The 27753-nt window shown below is 44.6% G+C and overlaps 1 protein-coding gene across 1 annotated transcript; it reads right to left on the reverse strand.

Moving 5' to 3' along the window:
• Nucleotides 1–15463: 15463 nt before the first annotated feature.
• Nucleotides 15464–22462, reverse strand: LOC130881971 (cytochrome P450 4F4-like). The gene is made up of 6 exons (XM_057781874.1): nucleotides 22385–22462; nucleotides 18354–18420; nucleotides 18049–18178; nucleotides 15941–16072; nucleotides 15783–15849; nucleotides 15464–15613 (listed from the first exon to the last, which is right to left on the reverse strand). The coding sequence occupies exons 1-6, from the start codon at nucleotides 22460–22462 to the stop codon at nucleotides 15464–15466; spliced, it is 624 nt and encodes a 207-aa protein (XP_057637857.1).
• Between the last annotated feature and the right edge of the window lie 5291 nt (nucleotides 22463–27753).

Consider the following 27753-nt stretch of genomic DNA (forward strand, 5'->3'; position numbering starts at 1 on the left):
CATCCTCAAACTGTATACATACACACACATACATATACACATACATACATATACACACACATACACATCCTCAGACTGTATACATACACACACATACACATACAACATATACATATACACACATTCACATCCTCAGACTGTATACATTATACACACACATACATACATATACACATATATACATATATACACACATACACACATACCAATGCACTGTATAAACACACACATACACAAATAGGCTCACAGGAAATTTCCAGGCTATACACAATTACTTCCCTCCACACACATACAAAATACATATACATAAACCCGCACAAATGCACACACTCATACGTAGTCATACATACAAACATATACATATAGTCTCCTACTTTGAACTACTAATAAGGCTTCTTAAGGAAATATTATTTTGTTACATTAATATAATTATGGAATTGTACTTTTTCTTATGTTAGTATTATTGTTATTCCCAATCTGCCAGCAAAAAGAGAATCTCCTCCACCCTCAGGAGACCAACATGTCCCACAGCAGTCAGTGACAAGCAGGCCTGGGTTTGTTTTGAAAAATCACACAAGCAGTCATAGCACAGCTCCAGGGGCCTGCAATTCTACGTTCCTACACCCTGTATTCCTTCACCATCCCAGTCCTAAGCAGACTCTCAAAGCTTGTTCAGAGCAGGAAAATGGACCATCAGTACTCCAAATATCCTTTGCTCTAGAAGCAGCTTGAGAAGAATGAAAAAATAAAACCAAGCTGTGTTCAGCCCTACATGAGACAGTTATTGTTAACCCCCACTGGAGAGAGCAAAACCACCACCACAATTTTTGAGTCAAATTTAAAGTAGACCTTAATATATATTGGGGTTTTTTGTTTTTGTTTTTTGTTTTTTTGAGACAGAGTTTCTCTGTGTAACCCTGGCTGTTCTGGAACTTGTTCTGTAGACCAGGCTGGCCTTGAACTCACAGAAAACCTCTGCCTCCCAAGTGCTGTGATTAAAGGTATATGTCACCACCACATGGCTGATAATTGTGGTCCTTTGAGACTGGGGTATAAGGGCACAAATCTCTATTCCCAGTCCACCCACGTGTGTACTACTCACTGAAACAGCAGGCCCCTGATAGGTAGGCTCCCCCTTGGCAACGCTCAAGCTCTTTTCCCAGCTTCTTTGTGGCTTGGAGTTGCTCTTCAGTGAGCAGCCTGCTCCCGAGGCATATTCTGGACCAGTGTCTGGGGCTGACTCTTGCTCCAAGTCTATGGATCTGACTCTCATTCTGTATGTGGTTCCTGCTCTAGCCTATGCTTTGTCTCTGCATCATACCCTGGAAGTCATTATATAGCAGGATTCCCAATCCAAGAGACAAGACCCCTAGGTTTCTTTTACCAGGGAGCAGTTTATTAGGCCTGGTTTCTGATGGACTATTACCCAAACAATGACACCCTCAAATGTAGCAGGGTGAGACTTTTGTATATTTTTTACTTTTTGTTTCCCATATATGGCTACACACATTCTGATTGGCTGCATCAAAATGCCAGGCAGCCATGACTAGAATGAGAAGGTAGAGGGGAAGAAAGGAGTTGCAGGAGAGATTTGGTCAGACTTCATGTGCACACTGGGGTACTAGCCAACCAGTCCATACACCACCTGCATGGCTGTTTCCTGTTTTGTTTTGTTTTTTGTTGTTATTGTTTCTTTTTCTTAGCCCTTGGGGTCTACTATTTGTCAAAAAAGTCCTCATCTTTTAAGCTGTTTCTGGAACTTTTGCATAGAGGGAGCACTTAGTGCAGTGTTTACTGTTTCCCTCACCCGAAATAATCACACAGAAACTGTATTAAGTCACTGCTTGGCCCATTAGCTCTACCTTCTTATTGGCAAACTCTTATATTACTTTAACCCATTTCTGTTCATCTGTATATCATCACGTGGCTGTGGTTTACCAGGTAAAGTTCCCAGCATCTGTCTCCGGTGGCTCCATGGCTTCTCTCTGACCCCTCCTCCTCTCTCCCAGCATTCCATTTAGCTTTCCCTGCTTAGCTTTGTTCCCCTATAACTCTGCTAACAGCCCAAAGCAGTTCCTTCATTTATCAATGGTAGTCACAGCATACAGAGGAGACTCCCTCAACATACAGGCAATTGTGAGCTGTTGCTGGGACCTGAACCCCAGTCCTCTACAACAGCACTACATTGTGAGCTGTTTCTGGGACCTGAACCCCAGTCCTCTACAACAGCACTACATTGTGAGCTGTTCCTGGGACCTGAACCCCAGTCCTCCACAACAGCACTACATTGTGAGCTGTTCCTGGGACCTGAACCCCAGTCCTCCACAACAGCACTACATTGTGAGCTGTTGCTGGGACCTGAACCCCAGTCCTCCACAACAGCACTACATTGTGAGCTGTTGCTGGAACCTGAACCCCAGTCCTCCACAACAGCACTACTTTTAACAGCTAAGCCACTTCTCTAGCCCCTTATTTTTTCTTCTGCAGCCTCTTCTTTTATGGATATATGTAGAAGAAAAATTAGAATCATTGCTGTGGTCCACAGGTTTATACAGTGATAATATAGCTGATAACATCACTGGGCTCACCCACTTGTAATCACACAAATTTCAGGGCACTGGGGATATTTGCCTTTTAAATAGTAACTGTCATTTCTGTAAAAACCCTGTGAAGCCGTAGCACTCCCTTTTCCATAGAAGGACTCGTTCTCAAAAACCCCGACAGTATATTAATCAATTCTTGGGCATAACTCCCTTATGCACAGTTATACTGGATTGGCTTTTCCCACACCGTGGGGCCCTGGTGTGAAAGTATTCACACAGTCTAGAAACCTTTGTTCTCATAATCAAATCTATGCCCATTCCCTGAGATAAACTTAGAAGCTAGCTCCCCACAATTATCTTTTATGGCAGGACATCCGGCCAGGAGAGATGCCTTACAAATAGTCAGAGCCTCGAAGAACAGGCACTGAGAAGGAGGATACAGCATGACTGCTCGCGTGATAAGGGGAATTGGGCACCCTGTTTCCTCTAACAGCCGATTTAGGAGAGTGAGACATACTGGCCCCTGCTCTACCCTAACAAACTATTAATATTCTGTACTTACCTTCACTTTGGTTTTATTGATACAAGATCTATGTCTAGGAAGTTAACTGGTTTTGCCTTTACCCCTAGAGACACAGGAAGAAGTTATGGATCACTTAACCAGCCCCTGAGAAAGGAATCTTTTCTCATTCAGGCTTCTTTGGGAACAAGTGCCCCAGCCACTTAGCCCAAGGCTTCCAGATTTTACACATCATAACCATAGTTTTTCTTTTTTCTTTTGATCTAGCTACTGTAGATGTAATCTCTAGGGTTGAGAGGTCCCCTCTAATCAACTAACATTTGGCAAATATGCTAACGTGGACCAAATGTCACAGGATCCCCTGCTTGTTTACATAGGTTTCCTAGTGACCTGATTCTTCCTCTGCCCACCGGTAAAACACGGCATGCCTTGCTCATGGCTCTTACTGATTACAAACTTTTTAGCTCTTATGTTATTTAAGAATATGGTGTAGCACACAAATTTCCTTCCTAAACTCCCCTAATCTCTCTCTCTCTCTCTCTCTCTCTCTCTCTCTCTCTCTCTCTCTCCTTTCTCTCTCTCTCTCTCTGTCTGTCTCTGTCTTTCTCTACCTCCTTCCTTCTAAGAGTTCATGGAGGCTTTCACAAACCACTCCCACTTTGAGCCATAAGGAAATCTGGCAGTTACAACTGTGTGTGAAAACTGTTCTCTGCCTTTTATGACCCTGAAGGAATGCTAGCCCTGTACCTTGCTATCGCCAGAGAATTACTGATTGTGTCTATATGTGCATATAAGTTAGAAACTCTTGCAGAAGTTTAAATGGGACAGAAGGATAAATGGGACATGATGAGAAGAAGTGTGTGAGTTGATTCGTTTCTTGGGGATCCTGAGAGGTTTAGGGGGTACCAGAGTTGATTTGTTCCTTTCACCCTTGGATCCCTTTAGCCAGTTCCAACACTTTCTGTAGTGTTCCTTCTGGATCCTGAGAGTTTAGGGGGCTGGTACCCCAATAAACCTCAATAAATCATTGTATCTAGGGTAAACTGTAAGCCCCTTGAGGCACAGGAGGGGCCAGATCCCTACCCCAGGACCTCTAACTGTCAGGTTGCACCCATATAAATACTCTAACTGCCCTAAATACTGGACCCTGCCCCCACCCTACAGATTAAAAAGCCCAGTCTCTGGATGTGAAATCCCACCAATCTCCATCCTGGAAAGCTCCACCCTGAAGAAGTTCCACCCCTTTCCCAAGAGTCTCTGTATAAGCCCTATGTTCTGTTCTATTTGCTGCTGTTTCTCACCTGAACAGAGGTAGTCACCATCCTGTTTTTTTTCCCCTCCCAATAAATATTTGTATAAGGTTTGTTGTGCAGTACGTCTTTGTGGTATTCCTTGGCACCCTGTTACCAGGATACCTTTCCATCCAAGCTGTAACATTTATATTGGTTCTGGGACTGGATAGGTTCTCCTAGTGTCTGTGTTTCCCTCATGGTCTAAGCTCCACTGGGATCCTATCCCCCATCTCCATCCACAACACTCACCTTCTGGCTCACCGATTGCTCAGCACCCCATCCACCAGCAGCAATTAGGTAAATTTCCCCTTGGGTGAGTATAAACATTTCCCCGCGTCTGAGGAAGTGACTGTTCACTATCTGGAACCCCTTTGGTACTCTTGGAGGAAGGAGTGTCCCCAGTCATGATCTTTAAGGCTGTGGATGGCCCTCTTTACCTAACCCCAACCCACACCCCACAGAGCTTCAATCCTGCAGTTTCCTTAGGCTAAATCAGGCTATTGTACCCCTTCCTGCTCTCTTCTCCCACCTTCCCCTTGAAGCTGCCAATAATCCCACAGCTCCTTTAGACCCTCATGGCTTTTGTGACCCCATTCCCTGACCCTTTTCTGTAGATGTGACCCCTCCCCCAGAGCTCAGTTTTCATTCTACAAGAGTCCTGGTACAGGCACCAAGTCTTTCTGTTGGCTTAGCCAGGCTAAGTCCCTGACCCCTGTTGAGTGTGGTGACAACCCACTGATGGCTTGGTCCTTGTTCAGTCCTCTCTGAGTCATGGGGACACCCACAACTACAGACTGCAGTGATGTTTTCCTCCCCTTCTCTCATCCATGGGAAAGTGTCTTCTGTACACTCTCATTCCCCTTGCAATACCTCTTAGAAAAACCTCCAGCCTCTCCAACGGACTCCCTACCTGAAGGGCCCTAAATTAATTCACTTTTGCAATCAAATTTGGCTTCAATACCCCTTAGGTAACCCAAAGAGCCATCTAATGACACCTTAGAGCCTAATACTGTTTGGGACCTTTACAAATACTGAAAGTGATCAGGGAAATAAAAAGAAATTTCCCAGTTCCCTATTTCCATTTTCTCTTCTCCAAGCCCTGCTTGTTTTTGTCTCCTCCCCAAGCACACACGTCCTGTCCAACACACACGTCCCGTCTTTTAAGTTACCATAGATGGATGTGTAAGTTTGTTGCAAGGTGGGAGCTAGGACAGAGACCTAGCAGGAGCAGGAGAAGGTAAAGGAGCATGCCTTCACAACATGCACACACCCTGCACACACTCGTCACTGGCTGGTTCTTCTCTTAGCTCCTTCCTGCAGCATCCTCTGTCTACAGCCAGAACATGAAAATTTCCTATCTACAGGCCTTCTTTGTTCTCAGCTTACTAGATTCAGTTTTATAGGGGTTCCAGTGTCTTTTAGGTATGCGTGGCATTAGACTGTTGTTTTATGCTGTCCCACTTGAATTAAAATCTGGCTCTAGAGTTAAGGTATGGCTTCCCCTCCTCTAGACCCAAGCACACTCGTTTAAAGGTTTCTTCTAAAATCTCTGTCTCATATCGTGAGCCATCTGCTGTGTGACAGAGAAAGGGGAACAAAACAAAATAAGGGGAGAGACCATTTCCAAAAGGAACATTGCTACTCATCGTCTCGAACTCCTTTGGTTTGGTTTTAACTCTGGAACTATTACTAAGGTATAAATCTTATCTCAAGATTTGTAAAACTATTGTGTAAGCTTCCTGTGCCTCAAGATTTGTAAGCATATTGAGTATGATTAAAACCCTGTAAAAATCGGTAACAAGAGGGTTAATTTAAATTCAGCACCAATAGAGGTATTACTGGATCTTGGGGTAGGTTGATCCCAAATTTCCTGAGAAATCGCCACACTGATTTCCAAAGTGGTTGCACAAGTTTGCATTCCCACCAGCAATGAATGAGTGTGCCTCTTTCTCCACAACCTCTCCAGCAAAGGCTATCATTGGTGTTCTTGATTTTAGCCATTCTGGCAGGTGTAAGATGGTATCTCAAAGTTGTTTTAATTTGCATTTCCCTTATCGCTAAGGAGGTTGAGCATGACCTTAGGTGTCTTTTGGCCATTTGAATTTCTTCTGTTGAGAATTCTCTGTTCAGATCAGTGCCCCATTTTTTTATTGGGTTCATTAGCATTTTAAAGTTTAGTTTCTTGAGTTCTTTATATATTTTGGTGATCAGACCTTTGTCTGTTGCAGGGTTGGTGAAGATAGTTGTTTTAATTTGCATTTCCCTTATCGCTAAGGAGGTTGAGCATGACCTTAGGTGTCTTTTGGCCATTTGAATTTCTTCTGTTGAGAATTCTCTGTTCAGATCAGTGCCCCATTTTTTTATTGGGTTCATTAGCATTTTAAAGTTTAGTTTCTTGAGTTCTTTATATATTTTGGTGATCAGACCTTTGTCTGTTGCAGGGTTGGTGAAGATCTTCTCCCAGTCAGTGGGTTGCCTTTTTGTCTTAGTGACAGTGTCCTTTGCTTTACAGAAGCTACTCAGTTTCAGGAGGTCCCATTTATTCAATGTTGCCCTTAATGTCTGTGCTGCTGGGGATAAACGTAGGAAGTGATCTCCTGTACCCATATGTTGTAGAGTACTTCCAACTTTTTCTTCTATCAGGTTCAGTGTGTTCAGACTAATATTGAGGTCTTTAATCCATTTGGACTTGAGTTTTGTGCATGGTGATAGATATGGATCTATTTTCATTCTTCTACACGTTGACAACCAGTTCTGCCAGCACCATTTGTTGAAGATGCTCTCTTTTTTCCATTGAATACTTTTAGCTCCTTTATCAAAAATTAGGTGTTCATAAGTTTGTGGGTTAAAATCAGGGTCTTCTACTCGGTTCCATTGGTCGACTTCTCTGTTTTTATGCCAATACCAAACTGTTTTCAATACTGAGGCTCTGTAATAGAGTTTGAGGTCAGGGATGGTAATGCCTCCAGACGATCCCTTATTATATAAGATTGTTTTGGCTATCCTGGGTTTTTTGTTTCTCCATATAAAGTTGATTATTGTCCTCTCAAGATCTGTGAAGAATTTTGATGGGATTTTGATGGGGATTGCATTGAATCTATAAATTGCCCTTGGTAGAATTGCCATTTTTACTATGTTGATCCTCCCTATCCAAGAGCAAGGGAGATCCTTCCATTTTCTGGTATCCTCCTCAATTTCTTTCTTCATTGACTTAAAGTTCTTGTCAAATAGATCCTTTACTTCCTTGGTTAGGGTTACCCCAAGATATTTTATGCTATTTGTGGCTATCGTGAAGGGTGATGCTTCTCTGATTTCCATCTCTGCTTCCTTATCCTTTGTGTATAGGAGGGCAACTGATTTTTTGGAATTGATCTTGTATCCTGCAACGCTACTAAAGGTGTTTATCAGCTGAAGGAGTTCTTTGCTGGAGTTTTTGGGGTCGCTTATGTACACTATCATATCGTCTGCAAATAATGAAAGTTTAACTTCTTCCTTTCCGATTTGAATCCCTTTGATCCCCTTATGTTGTCTTATTGCTATTGCTATTGGGAATATACCCAAGAGATGCCACATCAAATGACAAAAGTATCTGTTCAACTATGTTCATAGCAGCATTGTTTGTAATAGCCAAAACCTGGAAACAACCTAGATGCCCTTCAATGGAGGAATGGATGAAGAAAGTGTGGAATATATACATATTAGAGTACTACTCAGCAGTAAAAAACAATGACTTCTCGAATTTTGCGTGCAAATGGATGGAAATAGAAAACACTATCCTGAGTGAGGTATCCCAGACTCAAAAAGAGGAACATGGGATGTACTCACTCATAATCGGTTTCTAGCCATAAAATAAAAGACATTAAGCATATAATGTGTGATCCTATAGAAGCTAAATAAGAAAGTGAACCCAAAGAAAATCATATAGTCATCCGCATGGAGAGGGGGAAGTAGACAAGATTCCAGGGCAAAAACTGGGAACTTGCGGGTGAGGTGGCATGTGGCAAAGGGGAAATGGGATGAGAAATATGAGAAGGGGAGGATGGGAGGAGCTCGGAGGATTGGGATGGTTGGGATATAGGAAGGATGGATACGGGAGCAGCGAAGTATATATCCTATCTAAGGGAGCCATCTTAGGGTTGGCAAGAGACTTGACTCTTGAGGGGTTCGCAGGTGTCCAGGAATATGTCCCCAGCTGGTACCTTGGGCAACTAAGGAGAGGGAACCTGAAATGACCCTATCCTATACTGATGAATATCTTGCATATCACCTTAGAACCTTCATCTGGCGATGGATCGAGGTAGAGACAGAGTCTCGATTTGGAGCAACGGTCTGAGCTCTTAAGGTCCAAATGAGGAGCAGAAGGAGGGAGAACATGAGCAAAAAATCAGGACCACGAGGGATGCACCCACCCACTGTGACAGTGGAACTGATTTATTGGGAGCCCACCAAGGCCAGCTGGTCTGGGACTGAATAAGCATGGGTTGATTCCGGACTCTCTGAGCATGGCGGTCAATGAAGACTGATGAGAAGCCAAGGACAATGGCACTAGGTTTCGATCCTAATACATGAACTGGCTTTGTGGGAGCTTAGCCTGTTTGGACGCTCACCTTTCTGGACGTAGATAGAAGGACCTTGGTCTTCCCGCAGGGCAGGGAATTTGGACTGCTCTTCAGTATCGAGAGGGAGGGGGAATGGAGTGGGGGGAGGAGAAGAGGAGTGGGGATAGGGGGAGGGAAGTGGGGGGAGGGCAATATTTGGGAGGAGGGGAGGGAAATGGGAAATGGGGAGCAGGTGGAAATTTTAATTAAAAAAGAATAAAAATAAACAAATAAGTAAAAAAAAAAATAAAACTCAGCACCATAGTTAGCCTAACATCATGGTTAAAAAGTCTATATACAAAGTAATATTAAAGGAAACAATGTGGTTTGCTGCCACCTTAGCTGTTGTCCCCTATACTGGGATGGAGGTAGCCACATGGCTGACAGGTCTTTGCTAGGGTTAGAAAGAACAGACTTCGTAAAATGATTTCACTTCCATTTTGATAAAGGTGACCACATGACATAAACCATCCAAGGGAAAATAACATCTCCTAGCTGTGAGGTCCAAGTCAGATGATTCTGCCATTATTTTCCATCACACTAACAAGCCTCAGCCCACAGCCCCTTCTCTTCTCCAGCCTCTCTGGTTTCCCCTTCTCCTCTCTCAGTAACAGGCTGCCCACCCAGTCAGGGCAGAAGGATTCCCCAACCAGGACCCTAAATGAAATTACAACACCCCAAGGGGCATCTTTGCTGGGGATCAGTTTGTAACTTGCCTCCTGACTGGCTACCCTTTAAGAGATGATTTATAAAAAAATCCAAGACATCATCCAGGGCAAACATGATATCCTATCTCAGCTCCTAGACTGCCTTACAAAGGCCCTCTGACAATATACCAATATAGATCCTGAGAACCCAGAGAGAAAACAACTCCTAATGACTTATTTCTTCTCCCAGTTTTCCTGATATTAGAGCCAAACTTAAATGTCTAGAGAAAGGACCCCTGACTCCATAATCTTAGCAGTGCCCTTAAGGTATCCCATGGGAGAGATGAAAACAAAATGCCTGATGCTAGTAAAGGCCTTTCAACTGGCCGTAACAACTGCCCAGGCTCCCTGACCTCCCAAGGCCCAAGAACCTCTGGGTCCCTGTTTCAAATGCAGTCAGGAGGGTCACTGGACCCGGGCCTGTCTGGTCCCTCACTAACCATCTAGATTATGTCCAAGGTGCTATCAAGAAGGGCACTGAGGTGTTGGCTGCCCCCATGTCCCTCACGACACGGGACATCAAGCCCAGATGGCCCTTCAGCTGACCTCCTGGATCTGGCCACGGATGACTGAGGCAGTGAAAGATTTATGGCACTAGTGACCCTGGCAGATCCCACTGCTGGTGGGGACCGTGGGCAAGAAACAGAATAGCCATGCAGAGAGAGCTTGGGGAGTATGAAGTTTTATTTATGAAGAGGGTGTTGGGAGGGTAGAGGGAAGGAAGGGAAAGATACAGAGACAGACAGCAGAGAGATCTCTGGGGGTGGAGGGTCACCAGGGAGTGCTTTGCCCAAATAAACCTGATCTTTTACTTTTAAATCTGGCTTGATCTGGTTTACTGCATCAATGGAGAAACCTATTATTGGAGTACAGAAAACCTGTTATCTTGGTGCCAAACCTAGTTGAGCCTTCCAGTTGGGCAGACCTGGTCCCCCGGCCACGTGGAAGGGCACTCCTTTATCTCCCTCTCCGTGAAACAGGATTGACTTTTGACTTGCAGTAAGTCACCCATTTCCATGCCATCACCTACAGAGGTTCGGGACCTCTTCCAGGTCAAGACATCTGGGTCAAAGACTCTTGGGGTTCTTGCCAAGCCACTGCAGTGCCAGGTAACCCCAATCCGTTTCCATAGCAAAGACCATCTTTGTTCTGTGGGAGCCTTTAGAGGATATGACCAGCCCAAAGGCAACCTCAACACACACCCCTCAATCACAGGATATAGCAGTGGACACATTGCTGTAGTCTTCAGTCTCTGGTACAGGCTTGGAAATGGGCAACTGCAGGTCTAAACCCAACCCTCAGTCATCCCTGGAGTGTCTACTGTAAAATTTATCCAGATTGGGGCTGTCTGACACCATATGTCCAGAACACCTGATTTTATTTAGCTCTGTGACCTGGCCTCAGTACATTCTTGATAACCAATCAAGATGGCCACTAGAGGGGAATCCGGATTTAAAATCCTCCTGATCTTGAGAATTTTTGTAGGTGTATGGACAAATGATCTGAGCTCCCTTACATCCAGGGTTTTGGGGGTTCCCATGCTCCCGCCCCTCCCTCTGTAGCCAGTGCCCCATGGCTCAGGTTTTGTTGCCTAGGGTTGTGGCACCTCCATGCCCCCATTTATCTGGGGACTTGGACTCTGAACACTCCACCCTATCCCTGCTGCCTGAGTCATTGGCGTCTCTGCCTCTCCCCTAAATCCTGCCCCTCCTACACCTACACGCTCCACTTGGTGGCCAGCCTTCTTCCTTTTACCCTCCCCTCCTCACTTTCTCTCTGGGTCAAAGGTTGAGGGCCAACTTCCTTCCCTTTACCCACCTGCCTCCCTCACCCTCCCTCTTACTGCCTCTCTTTCCTCCCTATCTCCTCCCTATTCTTCAGTGGCACAATCTATACCCTGGTCCCCATCCACACACCGGGTTACTCCCCCTGAATCCTCCCCGTGCCTTCTCTTGGTCCTGACAGACTCCAACCTTCCTCTCCCCCCTCCCTTTCTCCCTTCAGGACCTCTCACAGAGAAAAAAAGTGGTTGGGTTCCTTCTCTGCTAATCCTTCTGTCTATATCGGAGAGTCCCAAGCCTGTGAACTGACCTGGCATGACCTGTATATCATCCAGGCCTCCACTCTCACATCCAAGGAGTGAAGCCGGATTCAGGCAGCAGCTAGACAATATGCAGACCAAACCCATCTAGTGGACAATATGGTCCCCGTGTGTGACATGGTGGTGTCAGCTACAGAACCATATGGGGACTTTCAGCAAGGTCAAAATGGTTGCCAGGAAAGGAACCTCGTGGTTTACTGCCTCCTTCAGGGTATTGAGATGGTCTCAAAGAAAATTGGTAATTTTGATGAAATTACACAGCAATCTGATGAAAATCCAGCCATTTTTCTAAATCAATTACAAGACATCATGGTTCAATATACCTGCCTTGATCCAGCCTCCCCAGTGGGAGCCAAATCCTAGCCACCCGTTTAATTTCTCAATTAAAACCAGATAGTAGAAAAAAAGTTAGAAAGACTGAGGAGAGTATCCAAATCCCTGTACAGGAGTTGGTTAAAATGACTTTTAAGGTTTTTAATGCCCGAGAGGAAGCAGCTGAGTCTTCCTGACAGACTCAGTTGCAGCAGAAGGCTATGCTCCAAGCTCATGCCTTGGTGGCTGCCCTGAGACCATAAACACATGAGAAGAGGGACAAGGGAAGTCCGCAAGGCTTCATCCCACCAGAGCCCAGCCAAGGTCAACTCCACCAGGGGCCCACTTCAAATGCAGCCAGGAAAGTCACTGATCACAATGCAGCCCTGACCCTCACCTGCCAACAAGGCCATGCCCTGTCTACTGGCAGCCTGGACACTGGAAATCAGAATGCACCCTGCAGCTTCATTCTCTGCCATGCCACGAAGGTCCAGCCTCACCAGCACCAACATCTGAGACTCTTCCAGCCTTCGAGTTCCTCAACCTAGTTAAGGGCTGACTCCATCCAAACTTGGAGACTCTGACCACCCTCGCTGAGCCTAGGACAATGCTCCAGGTAGTGTGTAAGTCCATCACCTTTCTTTTTTTTTTTTTTTTTTACTTATTTATTTATTTTTATTCTTTTTTAATTAAAATTTCCACCTGCTCCCCATTTCCCATTTCCCTCCCCTCCTCCCAAATATTGCCCTCCCCCCACTTCCCTCCCCCATCCCCACTCCTCTTCTCCTCCCCCCACTCCATTCCCCCTCCCTCTCGATACTGAAGAGCAGTCCAAATTCCCTGCCCTGTGGGAAGACCAAGGTCCTTCTATCTACGTCCAGAAAGGTGAGCGTCCAAACAGGCTAAGCTCCCACAAAGCCAGTTCATGTATTAGGATCGAAACCTAGTGCCATTGTCCTTGGCTTCTCATCAGTCTTCATTGACCGCCATGCTCAGAGAGTCCGGAATCAACCCATGCTTATTCAGTCCCAGACCAGCTGGCCTTGGTGGGCTCCCAATAAATCAGTTCCACTGTCACAGTGGGTGGGTGCATCCCTCGTGGTCCTGATTTTTTGCTCATGTTCTCCCTCCTTCTGCTCCTCATTTGGACCTTAAGAGCTCAGACCGTTGCTCCAAATCGAGACTCTGTCTCTACCTCGATCCATCGCCAGATGAAGGTTCTAAGGTGATATGCAAGATATTCATCAGTATAGGATAGGGTCATTTCAGGTTCCCTCTCCTTAGTTGCCCAAGGTACCAGCTGGGGACATATTCCTGGACACCTGCGAACCCCTCAAGAGTCAAGTCTCTTGCCAACCCTAAGATGGCTCCCTTAGATAGGATATATACTTCGCTGCTCCCGTATCCATCCTTCCTATATCCCAACCATCCCAATCCTCCGAGCTCCTCCCATCCTCCCCTTCTCATGGACAAGGGCGCTATTCTGCCTTGGCCTTTCACTTGGGTCCAACAGTTCCCTTTCCAATTTCTGTCACAGGGGTGGATGGGACCCCCTCCTTTCTGCCTAAGACCGTGCTACTTCCCTGCATCCTTGTAAGGTGATTCTCCTCACACTCTTTTCTAGTCATACCCATTTGTCCTGTGACTCTACTTGGCTGTGGTATTCTCAGCTGCTTTGGGGCTGCACTCACCTTGGCCCCCACACTCTCCTGACTCCCGTTTTCTTCTTCCCTTCATTGCCTCACAGGTCCCTACCCCAGACTGTCCTGTCCCTACCCTCCCAGATCCAGTTGATCCCAAACATAGAATGTCTTCACCCCAGTAGTTGCTACTCACCACCAGCCAGTCCTAGTTAGTTTTAACGCCCCCCTTCCCATCCAGACCCGTTTCCTATTTCTGAAACCCATCGCCCAGACCTCAGGCCCATCATTACCCGCCTTTCATCTCAGGGACTTTTAATTCCTTTAGTTCACCCTGCAACACTCCCACCCTCTCCAGTGCTTACCATTTAGTCCAGGACCTCCGCCCCATTAATGAGGCAGTTATTCCAATCCACCCGGTGACCAACAGCCCACACACCGTTCTTTCTAACATCCCTGCTACAACTTCCCACGTTACCATTCTGGACCTAAAAGATACCTTTGGCACTGTCCCTCTACATGCTGGCTCCTCTTTTCTCTTTGCCTTCACCTGGGAGGACCCTGACACATAGACCTGCAGTCAGTTCACATGGACTCTTTTCCTTCAAGGTTTCTGGGACAGCCCTCATTTCTTCGGCCAAGCCTTGGCCCAAGACAGCCCTCGTTCCCAGAAACTTTGGCCTGAGATCTTTTCACCTTTGACCTCAGTCCTAGCACACTCCTCCAGGATGTAGATGACCTCCTACTTTGCAGTTCCTCCCTGTCTGTGTTCCAACCGGCCACTTCTTTGCTCCTAAGCTACTTCGGTGCCCTGGGATTCTGTGTTTCCCCCCTAAGACTCAGCTGTGCTCTCCCACTGTTGTGTACTTGGGCTTTTAATTCAGCCCAGGTCTAAGACCCTAACCTCTTACAGAGTCCGAACTCTTTGGGACTTACAGCCCCCGACCACAGCAGACAAGATTTTCTCGTTTTTCTGTGCCTGACAGGATTCTTGTCACTGGATCCTAACTTGGCTGTCATGGACAATCCCCTGCACCAGGCAGCCAGAGAGACCCCCACAGGACCCCTCACCCACCCGGCCACCATCCACTGCCACTTCTCACTTCTCTCTCTCTCTCTTTTTTTTTTTTTTTTTTTTTTGGTTTTTCGAGACAGGGTTTCTCTGTGGTTTTGGAGCCTGTCCTGGAACTAGCTCTTGTAGACCAGGCTGGTCTCGAACTCACAGAGATCCACCTGCCTCTGCCTCCCAAGTGCTGGGATTAAAGGCGTGCGCCACCACCACCCGGCTACTGCCTCTTCTCTTTACTGAGGGATGCCCTCCTAACAGATCTGCTCTAGCTCTCCCAGATCCCACCTGACCCTAACACCTCTATACAGATGAAAAGGTAGGAGTGGCCACTGGGCCTTTGAATGTTGCTGCTGCTTTGCTATACAAACTAGATAGACTCCACCATGTGTGGATGGAAGCCATGTTTGAGAGCCCTAACAGCAGCAACTGAACTCATATGGGAGGCCCTCAATATCACCCTGTTTCAGTCAATCACCATATCCTCTACCCACTGCCTCTCAGACCTTTGAGTCGTTCTTCTCTTTCCCTTCTTGGGCCCTCATGGCTCCAGGTCTTTCTTTGACCATTTCTAGAAAACCTTAAAATTACCTTGACTTCCAGCCCTGCCCTAAATCCAACCCCAGGTTCTACAGACCTTAAATCTTGAGTGGAAAACGGGAAAGAGGCCCAGAACCAACCATCTCAACTCCCCACTATTCCCATCCTCAGTCCCAGACTCCGCCCCTTCCCCTTAAACCCTCTGGCCTCTCCTGGGCCCCACGGAGAGGGAATAAAAGCCAGAGGTGATCTGTCTTTGATGTTCTCTAGGTCAAAGTGGAAGAGGTCATAGACCTGGCAGAAGACACAAAGCCATGGTACATAGGTGACATCTCCCAGCACAGCCAAGGATAGAGTCCTGCTTGTGTGCCTTGGGGGAAGGTGGCATCTGATTCCCTGTGTCAAAGTCCAGCCCCCCTCCTAGAACCATCACCCCATAATATAGGAGAAAAAATACTAAGACCTCAGGGTCTGGCCACACAGATGGGTTGTGATGAATCCCAAAGATGCTGATGAGGAAGGTGATACCTGGGGGAGGAAAAGGGGGTGTACCCACAGGCCCCAATGTCTGGTGGTCAGCCTTCCTACCCAGGATCCTCCTTCCTTGTCCCATGGGCGTCTTTGGGGATAATCCGGCCATACAAGAACACAACGTCCTTGCTGCAGCCGTGGGAGATGCCAGGGACGGGAGGATGTAGCCGCAGACTCTCCTTGATGCACATGGTCAGGAAGGGCAGCTGGGCCAGGTCGTCCCTGAGGAAACCAACACACAATTAACCGTGAGCAAAACAGAAGCTGCCAGCCCATGTGGATCAGCAAACCCTTATTCTCAACCATTGAATGACTCTAGCAGGCCAGAGCATGCCAAGCGTGTCGCTGACAGGTTTCCCCTTTGCCCTCCCCCATCCCCATCCCTTCTCCCCCCCCCCTGCCTGCCCCTACTAAACCATAGATTAATCCTTAAAGCTAACCACCAATGTCTATTCCCTTTTTTGGCCACTTCCCCTTCCTGAGGCAGACCACCAAGGTCCAGTTATCAAAGTATTGAAGAAGTCCAGCAATCAAAAGCCCCCTTTGGTTCATCAAATTAACACACCAAATCAAAACAGACCACTTTATCCTAATGCCCCTGTTTTTCCTTTATAAACTGCCATTTGCCTATGGGGCACATCTGTCTCCTCTCTATGCAGATGTAGTTCTCTGTTCCTCTGGGATAAAAACCCCTTCGCCTTCTCCTTTTCCCCCTTTCTCCTCTCTTCCTTGTCTCCTATCCCTGTCTTTGTCTCTCTGGGGCAAATAAATCTCCTTTGTGCAAAAAACTTGGTTTTGCTGTGTTCTCTGCTGACTCTGGTCTTTTAATCATCTTAAAACAATGCCCTAAAGTATCAAATATGTAAGAATTAGGAAACCAGAAAAGCAAGGAGGAAGGCTGTAGGGATGGTCCAACAGTTAAGAACACTTACTGCTCTTGCAGCGGACGTAAGTTTGGTTCCCAGAACCCACATGGTGGCTCACAACTGTTATGCCCAAATCTGAGAAGTCCCCCCAAAGACAACAAGGAGCCTAAGTCTCCTATGTAAAAGCAAAGAGCCTTTATTTTATGCAAATTTGCAAACTCGGTCTCTCCACATGTCCAACATATTGGAATAAATGGAGAGCCCCAAGCTCAGTTAGAGTTGGGTTTTTACAGTAGTAAAGGTGAGGGTGAGGGGTTTCTGAGGTTTAGGACCCTGGATTGACTGACATTTGTCTAGGGGTGTCCTGGTGAGTGTGTGCTGGCAGGTGATCCTATCTACAGTGGTTGGAATGTTAGGCATTTCCTTTGGATGGTCTGTTCTTTGGTGGTGCTCGGGTAATGTCAGTTTATGGTCCTTCCTGAAACCAGGTATTGCTTCAGGGTAAACTACTGAGACTCGGGCCCCATTAAACTTATGGATGTCTGAGTCCTATTCTGGCAGGTGATAATAGTTGGAAGTAAAGAACTTCCTTTGTGTGATCTGCTCATATTTAGCTTATCATGGCTGGCTCCTACAACAACCATCCATAACTCCATTTCCAAGGGATCTGATCTTATCTTCTGACCTCTGTAAACACATGTAGACATACACATAATATGTGTACAAGCAAGGAATACATTAATATTATTAAAATACATTAATCTAAAAAGGTGAAGAATTGAGCAAGTGTCCTGAGTGAGGATTCTCCCACCTATTTGAGAGCTTCCGTGAGGCAAAGTCTTGGCTTGAGCCATTTTGGGTCTCTGCAGCCCAGGTGGGGCCAGGTACAAAACTGAGGTGAGATGACCATTGACAGGGTTTAATGAATGAATGAACAATGACGAAAGGATGACCCAGGAGCCCTGGACAGCACATAGGCCACCACCCAGGTGTTCCTGTGAATCCCTGGACCTGGCAGTGCAGTGGGAACTAAGGTGCATGAGAAGAGCAAGCACTTAGGGAAAGAAAAGATGCTGCTGGGGAAAGAATTGTAGGGGCAGTGCATTCCTTGAACACGTGCATATATTGTTACTGCTCCCTCAGCAACACAAATCTTTCTTTCTCATAAGCCTGCAATCCTTCTCTTGCTGGTCAAGCTGAGTATCCCCTTCTGAACCCAGCTCCTGTGCGTACTGAACAATAATGGGAGAATTGCAAAAAGAACTTCTCTCCCCCATCCGGGGAGCAGAGCCGAGGAGATCTACAGAAGAAACCACAAGAACCTACGCTCACCGTTCATTCTCCTCAGAATCACGGTCCCTCAGCAGCTCCCGCACCTCCTGCCGGCAGCGCTCCTGGTATTCCGGGTGCCTCACCAGATTGTACAGGGTCCAGGAGAGCCCACTGGCGGTGGTGTCATGGCCTGGAGGGCGCTTGGGCAGGCTTGGGTCTATGAGTTGTTTCAGCACCACCAAGTGGATAGCACACACACGGTTATAAACCGCAAGAAGGATGATCAAATGGAGGAATAAAGCTGCTCCCCCTCAACATCTTCCAAGGATGCAGTGCCTGCTCTAACCTCACACTTGAATCCTAACCCTCAAACATGAAGGTGTCAGCTTCTGCTCTGATGTCCTCATCTGGCAGCTCCTTCCCATTTTCATCCTGGAAATAAGGCAAATGCCCAAACTACATTAGTTCCAAGGGCTCCAGACACCACGTCACAGACTCCTACACCACATTTCTTTGTCACCATCATCTCTGCTGATCTCTATTCTTTATCTGTATGCAAACAATTCTATTTTGAGGAAAGACCACTCTCTCCCCTCTGCTCCTCCCAGGTGCTTCACTGACATTGCTGATCCACCTCCTGCAGAAAGACTTTCTAACCACTGTCTTGCCCTTCCTCCTTCACTTCCATGACCCAGGTTCCCACGTCCAGATTAGGGACCCACTCCTTACAGTTGCTGTGAAAGCTAAAGACACATTTCTGCATAGTCCAGGGTCATGAGACTCAAACATATTCAGGTGGGTGCTACCCTCAGAGATCAAGCACTGCCATTTTGCCTAACCAGACAAAGGGACATGGCCAATGTTTGGTCTTAGTCCTTGGTTCCCCATCTACCGTCAACCACCTGTACCCCCACAGAACCAGCCTCGTTGCCCATCCTCTATTGTAATCACACAAATAGTTATTTTAGATGAAAGCAGACACTGACACCCTGGATTCCAGGGATTCACATGCATGGTGTTGGTGCTCTCATTGAAAATCTTCACATAGGGCTTCAGGATGTTGAAATGAAAGGCAGGTCTCAGCATGTGCCAGTGGCGGCTCCATTTTTCACCAGTGCTCACCAAGAGCTTGACTCCTAGTGAAGTAGCCAAAGACGTGATAAAGGACAGTGCTTTCCCCTGACCTCCATAGGTGTCCTTTTCCCTTCGCCTCCAGATACTCACTGAGTCAAGATTTCAGGAATCTGTAGAAGAATACAACCTTCAATGCACCAGCATCTGGCATGAACAAGAACAGTCAGGGACATAGAGAGTATACTGATATTGTGGGAGTGGATGGGGTCTACCAGTCCTGGTCTGCACTTCCCCTCCAAACTCAGAATGGCTGAGAGGAAGCTAAGAACAGAGTAAGCATCAAAGGGGAGAAAAATGGAGGATGGGCAGACAAGCTAGCAACAACAAGTAGGGTCCTTCACATGACTTCCACATAGACCAACATGTCTGCTATATATGAACCAATAGCAACACTCTATAGACTTACAAAGACCTACTGCCCCTCTGACTACCCTAATAATCTCTAACATCTCCTAAAATAGACATGATCACACAAGAGCTAGCATGACCTGATCCAGCCTTAACACACATTTCCTGCCTTGCCAGGGCACCACATGCTATGACATAGACCAGAGATGGTCTCACTATTGGTGTTCTGTGTGATCTGGGCCAGAGGAGGAAAGAGTCATTCCAGCACATTTCACAACTTAGCAGCAGCCAGGTTATCAACTTCAGAGGGACTGATTACCTGGAGGCTTCACAAAAGCCTCTTTATTGTTACACAAAAAGTCCTTTTAGCTAGTCAATTTCTGCATGCCAAAACTTCTTATCTGATCTAGGAGTTATTTGAAGGAATAATTACTTAACTAAGTAATTCTCAGCCACACAAGGCTCCGTGGTTTGCCAGGTTTGTCTCAGACTAAGCTATGCAAAGCCTGTGAATCCTTCAGGAAGAACAACTCAAATAACAATCACTGACAATTTACAAAAGGCTACTTTAAAGCTTAGAAGGCATCATCAGGAATTCATGCCAGATACAATGGATCTGTTAAATCCTTCACTACAGTCTGACAGGACTTAACAGTACCCCAAGGACAGGCCTCTGATAGTATTTGAAAGGAATCTCATTGGTTTGTTGTAGTGGTAAACATCTGTAATCTGTAATAGTGAAGCTGCAACAGAAGAATCATGAGCTTAAGAATTACTTGGGCTAAGTAGCAAGACCCTGTCTCCAAAAAAGTCCATCAGTATGCCATTTGTCGCCCTAATATGACCAGACTGGGTCACTGGTGTCACCTAGATTTACTTAAATTTCTTCCTTGAACAATACTCAGAAAAGGTCTGTCACTTCTCAGAGGGATCCTGGGTCCCACAATTTAGGCAAACCCCAACAGAAACCTGTAGTGGGAGGCTACTTGGTTCCCAGCCACTCAGCTAGCTTAGATCTGAAATAATCACACAGAAACTGTATTAATTAAATCATTGCTTGACCCATTAACTCTAGATTCTTATTGGCTAACTCTTACATATTAATTTAACCCATTTCAATTAATCTGTGTATCACCACATGGCAGTGGCTTACCATCAAAGTTTCGGCATGTCTGACTCTGGTGGTGGCTCCATGGCTTCTCTCTGTCTCCACCCTTCATCCTCCCAGGATTCAGCATAGTTTTTCCTACCTACCTAAGTCCTGCCTTGCTATAGGTCTAAAGCAATTTTCTTTATTCATTAATGGTACTCAAAGCACACAGAGGGAACTCCCACATCACCTCCCCTTTTCTGTTTAAATAAAAAGGAATGTTAGCCATTTGGGCAAGAAACTGCTCTTTCCTGGACTACTTGATGAACTGGACATACAGGACCCACAGAAAAATGACTGCTAAACTTGTCTAAAGATGAGACAATCCTTCTGGTTCCTACTTCATAAAAGAGTATGCCAGACATTCTATAGGATACAGAAGAAGTGAGTGACAAACTACCAATATAAGCTGAACTGTCTTTGAAATTTCCTGCTTCATAAAAGAGTCTGCCAAATACTATGGGCCAGTAGGCTAAATATGGATGCCCCAATGGTACACAGAAACTTTGGGGTGACAGCAAGATGTCTCTGTCAGTTCTGGAGTTTTGGAGGTTGCTTACAATGCACTTCCTGTTAACTTAGGTAATATTATATACTTCTGGAGTCTTTAATGGAGTTAAAGAATTTTTATAGTTTTCCTTAGTTATTATAAAAAAAGTTGACATAAATATTGTAACTATAATTCTGGTTTGATACCTGTTTTGTTGTATGTAATTTTACTATGTTAAAGTTAAAACCTTCCTTTTAATGTAAAAAGAAAAGGGGAGGTGATGTGGGATTCCCCTCTGTATGCTGCGAATATCATTGGTTAATTAAGAAACTTCTTTGGACCTATAGCAGGGCAGAATTTAGCTAGGTGGAGAAAACTAAACTGAATGCTGGGAGAAAGAAGGGCAGAATCAGCGAGAAGACATGGAACCATTGGAGATTGATGCTGGGAACTTTACTGGGTAAGCCACAGCCACATGGCAACATACAGATGAATAGAAATTAATATTAATTAATTAATTTAAATTAATATAAGAGTTAGCCAACACGGAGCTAGAGCTAATGGGCCAAGCAGTGATTTAATTAATACAGTTTCTATGTGATTATTTCGGGTCTAAAATAGCTGGGAACCAACAAGCTGCTCTCTCCTTCTACAGAAACCAACAAGAGTAAATAGACAATCCAAACACCAGCTCAAACAACACCTGACATGCCTCAAATATTAAGGTTGCCAGCTTAGCCAAGGCATGACCATCATATGGTCCCCAGTACATATATCAGGTATAGATGGGACTGACATGTACAAGTAAATGTTACTTTATAGCAGGCATGGTCACACAGAAGATATCACAGACATGTGCTCCAGACAAGCTAAATGACCAAAGGAAAAATGGTTAACACACATAATAATGTGTGTGTCAGAGGCAGGGGCATAACTGGTATGGTCCAGCCTTCCTGCTCTTAGGGCACATGAGCAGCTGGAAGGAGCACAAAAATTTCAGAAGTGGGCAAGCAGAGGCCAGTGCAGTGTCAAACTAGAGCTAAGAGTTTAGCAACGATGACTCAGAAAATTAAAAAGAACACATGCCATAGCCCCAACCACCCACAGGAAATTCTGGGAATTCTATCCAACACCTCTCTGTGCTCTATGCTGAGTCCTGCCAGAGTTCCTGCCCAACAACTCCACTATATACCAATTCTAGTCTCAGTTACCATAATAAAAAAAATCATCCCCAACTTGAATCCAAAACCATATTAGCCTGGGTTCTCCTCTACCCCATCCTCCAGATAAAGAGACTGAGTCTGGAGGATGCACATCTTCCCATCATCCTCCATAAGGTCAATGGCAAACATGGGACTGAAAAATTGATGACCTGAGTTCTCCATTCACCTGCTTTGTGTTCCCCAAGCCATGGCACTGGAAAGATTGTTCCTGTCAAGATTGGGCAGAATTGCGATAAGTAAATGAAGAATTTGCTTTGTGAATCTGGCCAGAATAATTAGTGAGTCACGAGAACTCTGGGTGAAAAGTGAGTTCTCCCACAGGGTTAAGCTTCTGGCATTTATTTTACTATGAAGAAAGACAGGCCTTGAATAAACAGTGGTGCTGAGGAAGGGAAACATGGAAGAAAACAAATTCCCAGCTATGCGGTTTGAGAGATGGCTCCAGCTGTGGCTGGAGATCCAGCTCCATGGTCTCTACAGTCTACAGCTTTCCTTCAATCTCTGGACCACATGAGGCTGACTTTCACAACTGAAGAAGAATTTGGCAGCCAGAGAGAGCTGAGGACCTGCTTTGCAGGTGTCAGAGCCATGTTTCCGTGGGACTCAGACAGTTTCCAAATTGGGAAAGGAAAGGGCAGGAGGAGATCATGCTACATTGAGATGTGTTGGATGAGATTTGTGAGCAAGACATCAATTAACTTAAAATGATCAGTCAATAGAAAGGATAGAAAGATCAATCCAGCAGAACTGGGTGGCATAGGCATAGAAATAGCAGCCCAGATCTTCCACGAGCTGTAAGCCTTCTCATTATTCTAGGTCTAGGGATGGCTCTACTAATGTCAGGTTTGTGCCCTGGCTGCTTCTGATGCCCACCGAGCCACCTACCCCTGCCCTCAACGTTCCTGCATATGACTCAAACAACTCCTCCAAAGGGAACCCTCTAAACATAGCCTAGACAATAACCCACTCTCCACTCAGCTGCGAGGGAAAATAGACAGAGCATGAATTTCCAAGGCCAAGGAAAGACATAAGAACCTCTAGGGATGTCCAAAAACTGAAGATCCATGGAGCGGAGCTGAGAGAGTAGAGAAAAAAGAGAGACTGGGCTACTGCAGTGGCCGGCCACACAGGAACATGGGATAGGGACTAGAATTCTTGGGATCCCCACCGCACAGCCACATCACCACAAGTTTGTATAGATACCTGAGGCACTGAAGACAGATTTGGCAATGGTGGGGGTGACACAGAATGATAATGGGGACCAATGGAGTCATCCATATCATGAAGCCCTGGGGCTAGGTTCCCACTAGCTCAGTCACTTTCTGCATGCCCTCCTCTGATTGAGGAATCTGAGAAAAAGTAAGAACAGTTACCTTCAGTTCACTTGAATCAACTTGGCTGGGCTAAGGGATGCTCAGGACGCTGACACAATGTTACTTCTGGCTGTGTCAGATCCAGAAGTTTCTAGAAGAAGTATTTGTAGGCAGATTTTTCTTTGAGTCAACAGCTTACAAAAGAAATGATATGGAGACTTATTATTTATTATAAAAGTTTGGCCTGTAATTTAGGCTTTTCTCACTAGTTCTTAAATGAACCCATTTCTATTCATCTACATGTTGCCACTTGACTCATGGCTTTTACCTCTCCTTCTGCATGTCTGTTCCCTCTGCCTCCACTGGCAACTCTGCCTTTCTTCTTCGCAGAGTCTTTGTCCAGAATTCCCAGCTATTGGCCATTTAGATTCTCATAAAATCACAGTGACACTTCTTCACACAGTGTAAAAAAATATTCCTCAGGGGCTGGAGAGATGGCTCAGAGTTTAAGAGCATTGCCTGCTCTACCAAAGGTCCTGAGTTCAATCCCCAGCAACCACATGGTGGCTCACAACCATCTGTAATGGGGTCTGGTGCCCTCTTCTGGCCTGCAGGCATACACACAAACAGAATATTGTATACATAATAAATAAATAAATATTTAAGAAAAAAATATTCCTCAACCTTTCTCCCTTTCTGTCTAAACTCTAACAGTAAAACTATATACTATAAAAACAATTATCAGAAAAGAATTACATTTATAATGTCTAGTCCATTTGTATTTGGCAAACATAGAGGAAATACTCCATTATCTAAACCCTAACTTGTATTGCCATCCTAAAAATGTCTTTTTAGAGCTTAGAACATCTTTTTAGATAAGAAACATAAGTTTTTATGACTCTCTCTCTCTCTCTCTTTTTTTTTTTTTTTTTTGAGACAGGGTTTCTCCTAGCTTTTTTGTTCCAGTCCTGGAACTAGCTCTTGTAGACCAGTCTGGCCTCGAACTCACAGAGATCCGCCTGCCTCTGCCTCCCGAGTGCTGGGATTAAAGGCATGTGCCACCACCGCCCAGCTTTATGTCTCTTAACCTTATAAACTTTACATGTCTTATATAAGTTTCTTTTCTGAATTTGATAACAAGGAAAACTGTAAAACTATAGCTATCTAGTCTTCAGTCCCCATCAGAGATCAAAGAAGAATAAAATATTACTTGAGTAAACAGGAAGTGTAGAGAAAGCAACTTCCAAAACTATAAAAATGACAGAGACATCTGACTGCCTGGATAATCACCCCAACAGTCCTCTGCAACTAGACACTTTTCTGTAAAGTGAGAATTTTGAAGGACTGTCATACCTTATCTTGACCGAGTTTGGCAGCTGATTTCTTTTGTGTCCTGCTTGTCTAGATTGGATAGCACATTATCAACAGTCGAGGCAAGGGCAATTTCTTGTGCATGTGGCTAACTTTTGCCTCAAAGAAAGCAAAATCTATGTGGAAGTTCTTCAAGGCCCATTGCCCATTTTTGAAGTAGATTAGTTCTGCCAGGAGCAGACGTGTCTCATTCTCATGAAAAGCCTATGCTGTTGAAGGAGGCCTGCTTGTTTCATTCCCAGCTGCTTAGCCCCAAAATAATCACACAGAAACTGTATTAATTAAATAACTGCTTGTCCCATTAGCTCTAGCTTCTTGTTGGCTAACTCATATTAATTTAACCCATTTCCCTTCATCTGTGTATTGCCATGTGGCAGTGCTTATTGGGTAAACGTCCGGCATCTGTCTCTGGCGGGGCTACATGGCTTCTCTCTGACTCTGCCCTTCTTTCTCCCAGAAGTCAATTAGTTTTTCTCTCCTAGCTAAGTTTTGCCCTGCTATAGTTCCAAAGCAGTTTTTTTATTCATTAATGGTAATCACAGCATAGAGAGGGAAATCCCACATCACTATTCTATTATTACATTTTAAGTGCCATATTCTGTAGAACTTTGAAGTATTTGAAGATCACCTATCTACCTAAAATATATCACTGTATGACCTTCATAACATACCACAAATGTGACCATAAATTTGACTGTTATAGGTGACCATTAACCTGTATTTTCTATTATCTTAAATAGCTTTAAATGACTAAAATTTTACATATTAAAATGAGTTGTAGAGGTACAATATCTTAAACAAGAATAGAAACATAGATAAAGAATAATAAAAATGACCTTAAATTTGTGTCAATATACAAAAGTCCATACTAATATAAAATATTTGAGACTAGTGGTTGTTCAAAAGTAGATTCAACAATTGATTCTTTTATCTCACTAGTTCTATATTATATCTTCTCCTTTTTCCCTTTAAAAAGAGACCCTTAAGTATAATCTCCTTTGTTTAGCTTTCTCCTTGACCATGAACAATAACAACTTGTGGATACCTCTCTAAATGATAACAAACATAAATAATCCATCAAGTGACCAAAAATCATCTACCCCACCTCTTGGGAATGTGGGTGTTGTATTCTCTAGACTGCTTCCTGTTGCTGGGGGCAATGGCATCTTTGAGGGACTCTGAGAAAATTAGGATAATGATCAACTCCTGGGTGAGCTAGTCATAACATTTCTTGCCCAGTTTCTGTGCAATGGGAAAGCTTTTCTGTAGTACTGGCTATAATAGTCTGTGAGGCTGGACCATCTCAGCCAGAAGCCTTGAAGTTGTTCTGGATACAGAATTCTGAGAAAACTACACTGAGATACTCTGAGAGGATGGATTACCTGGGCCACCCATTTTCATTGGTGTCTGGTTCCTTTGCTCTGAAAACACACAAACTTTCAAATGTAACATACATATCTTTATAACAAGTATGGACTGTGTGTTGTACATAAGCCAGCCAAAAATGGTTTTTTTGTTTTATGTTTGAGCAGGTAGAATATATGTTTCACCTATCTTGTAGTTTTTCTAAGTTTATTTCTTTATGTCTGCAGTCAAGATTTTCAAGGATCTTCCCTGATCAAATCTGATCTCTATCGACCTTGGATGAATCCACAGGTTTTGTTTTCTATGGAAACAAAAGCATAACCTCTTCTCCACCACATTATTTTACTTCCATTTAGAAGTTAAGACAATTTTAAAATGCATAGGTTGGTTTAATTCAGCAGTTTTAATAGTGCAATGTCTTTCAGCAGCTATTGTTCTCCCATATCAGCAATCAAAAAAATTAAAATCAACAAGACATCATATAGGATTCAGACTCTGTGTATTTTCCATCTTTACATGCCTCATTCTCTCTATATTATTTTATTTTCTCTTTAAAGACTTTATTTTATTATTTTAAACTATTTTTCTATGAATGTCTATACCCATTTTCTTTTTTAGGCCTACCCACCTTTTTAAAAAGACACTGTTGTTGTAGGAGGCTGCTTAATTGTTTCTCAGCCACCCAGACTCCTGAAATAACCACACAGAAGCTGCATTAATTAAATCACTGCTTAGCCAATCACTATAGCATATTCCTAGCAAGCTCTTACATACTAAATTAACCCATTTCTATTATTTTATATTTTACCACAACTCTTGTGACCTACCAGCAAGGTTCCAGCTGGCAACTCATGTCTTTCCCCTCTGGTGGCCACATGGCTTCTCCCTGACTCTGCCTTTTTTTCCCTCCCAGCATTCAGTTTAGTTTTTCCAGCTTAGCTCTATTTTCCTTTGCCAGACCCAAAACAGATTCTTTGTTAACCAATGGTATTCACAGCATACAGAGGGGAATCCCACATCACACTGTAACATGTTTAGGTTTTTTCCATCTAGATCATTTTTTATTGAACATTTGCAATGCTCTCTGAACACACGAGACAAATATTATACTGCCATGTCAGCTGCTATTCAGATTAACTTAGTACATGCCACTGAAACATAGCACTGGTATGTGGCACTGGAGCATGGCACTAGAACATAGCACTGGTACATGGCACTGGAGCATGACACTGGAACATGGCACTGGAGCATGGCGCTGGTACATGGCACTGGAACACGGCACTAGAGCATGGCACTGGTACATGGCACTGGAACATGGCACTGGAGCATGGCCTTGAAGCATAGCACTGGTGCATGGCCCTGGAGCATAGT

This window comes from Chionomys nivalis, chromosome 1, assembly GCF_950005125.1.
Source record: "Chionomys nivalis chromosome 1, mChiNiv1.1, whole genome shotgun sequence".
Lineage (NCBI taxonomy): Eukaryota > Metazoa > Chordata > Mammalia > Rodentia > Cricetidae > Chionomys > Chionomys nivalis.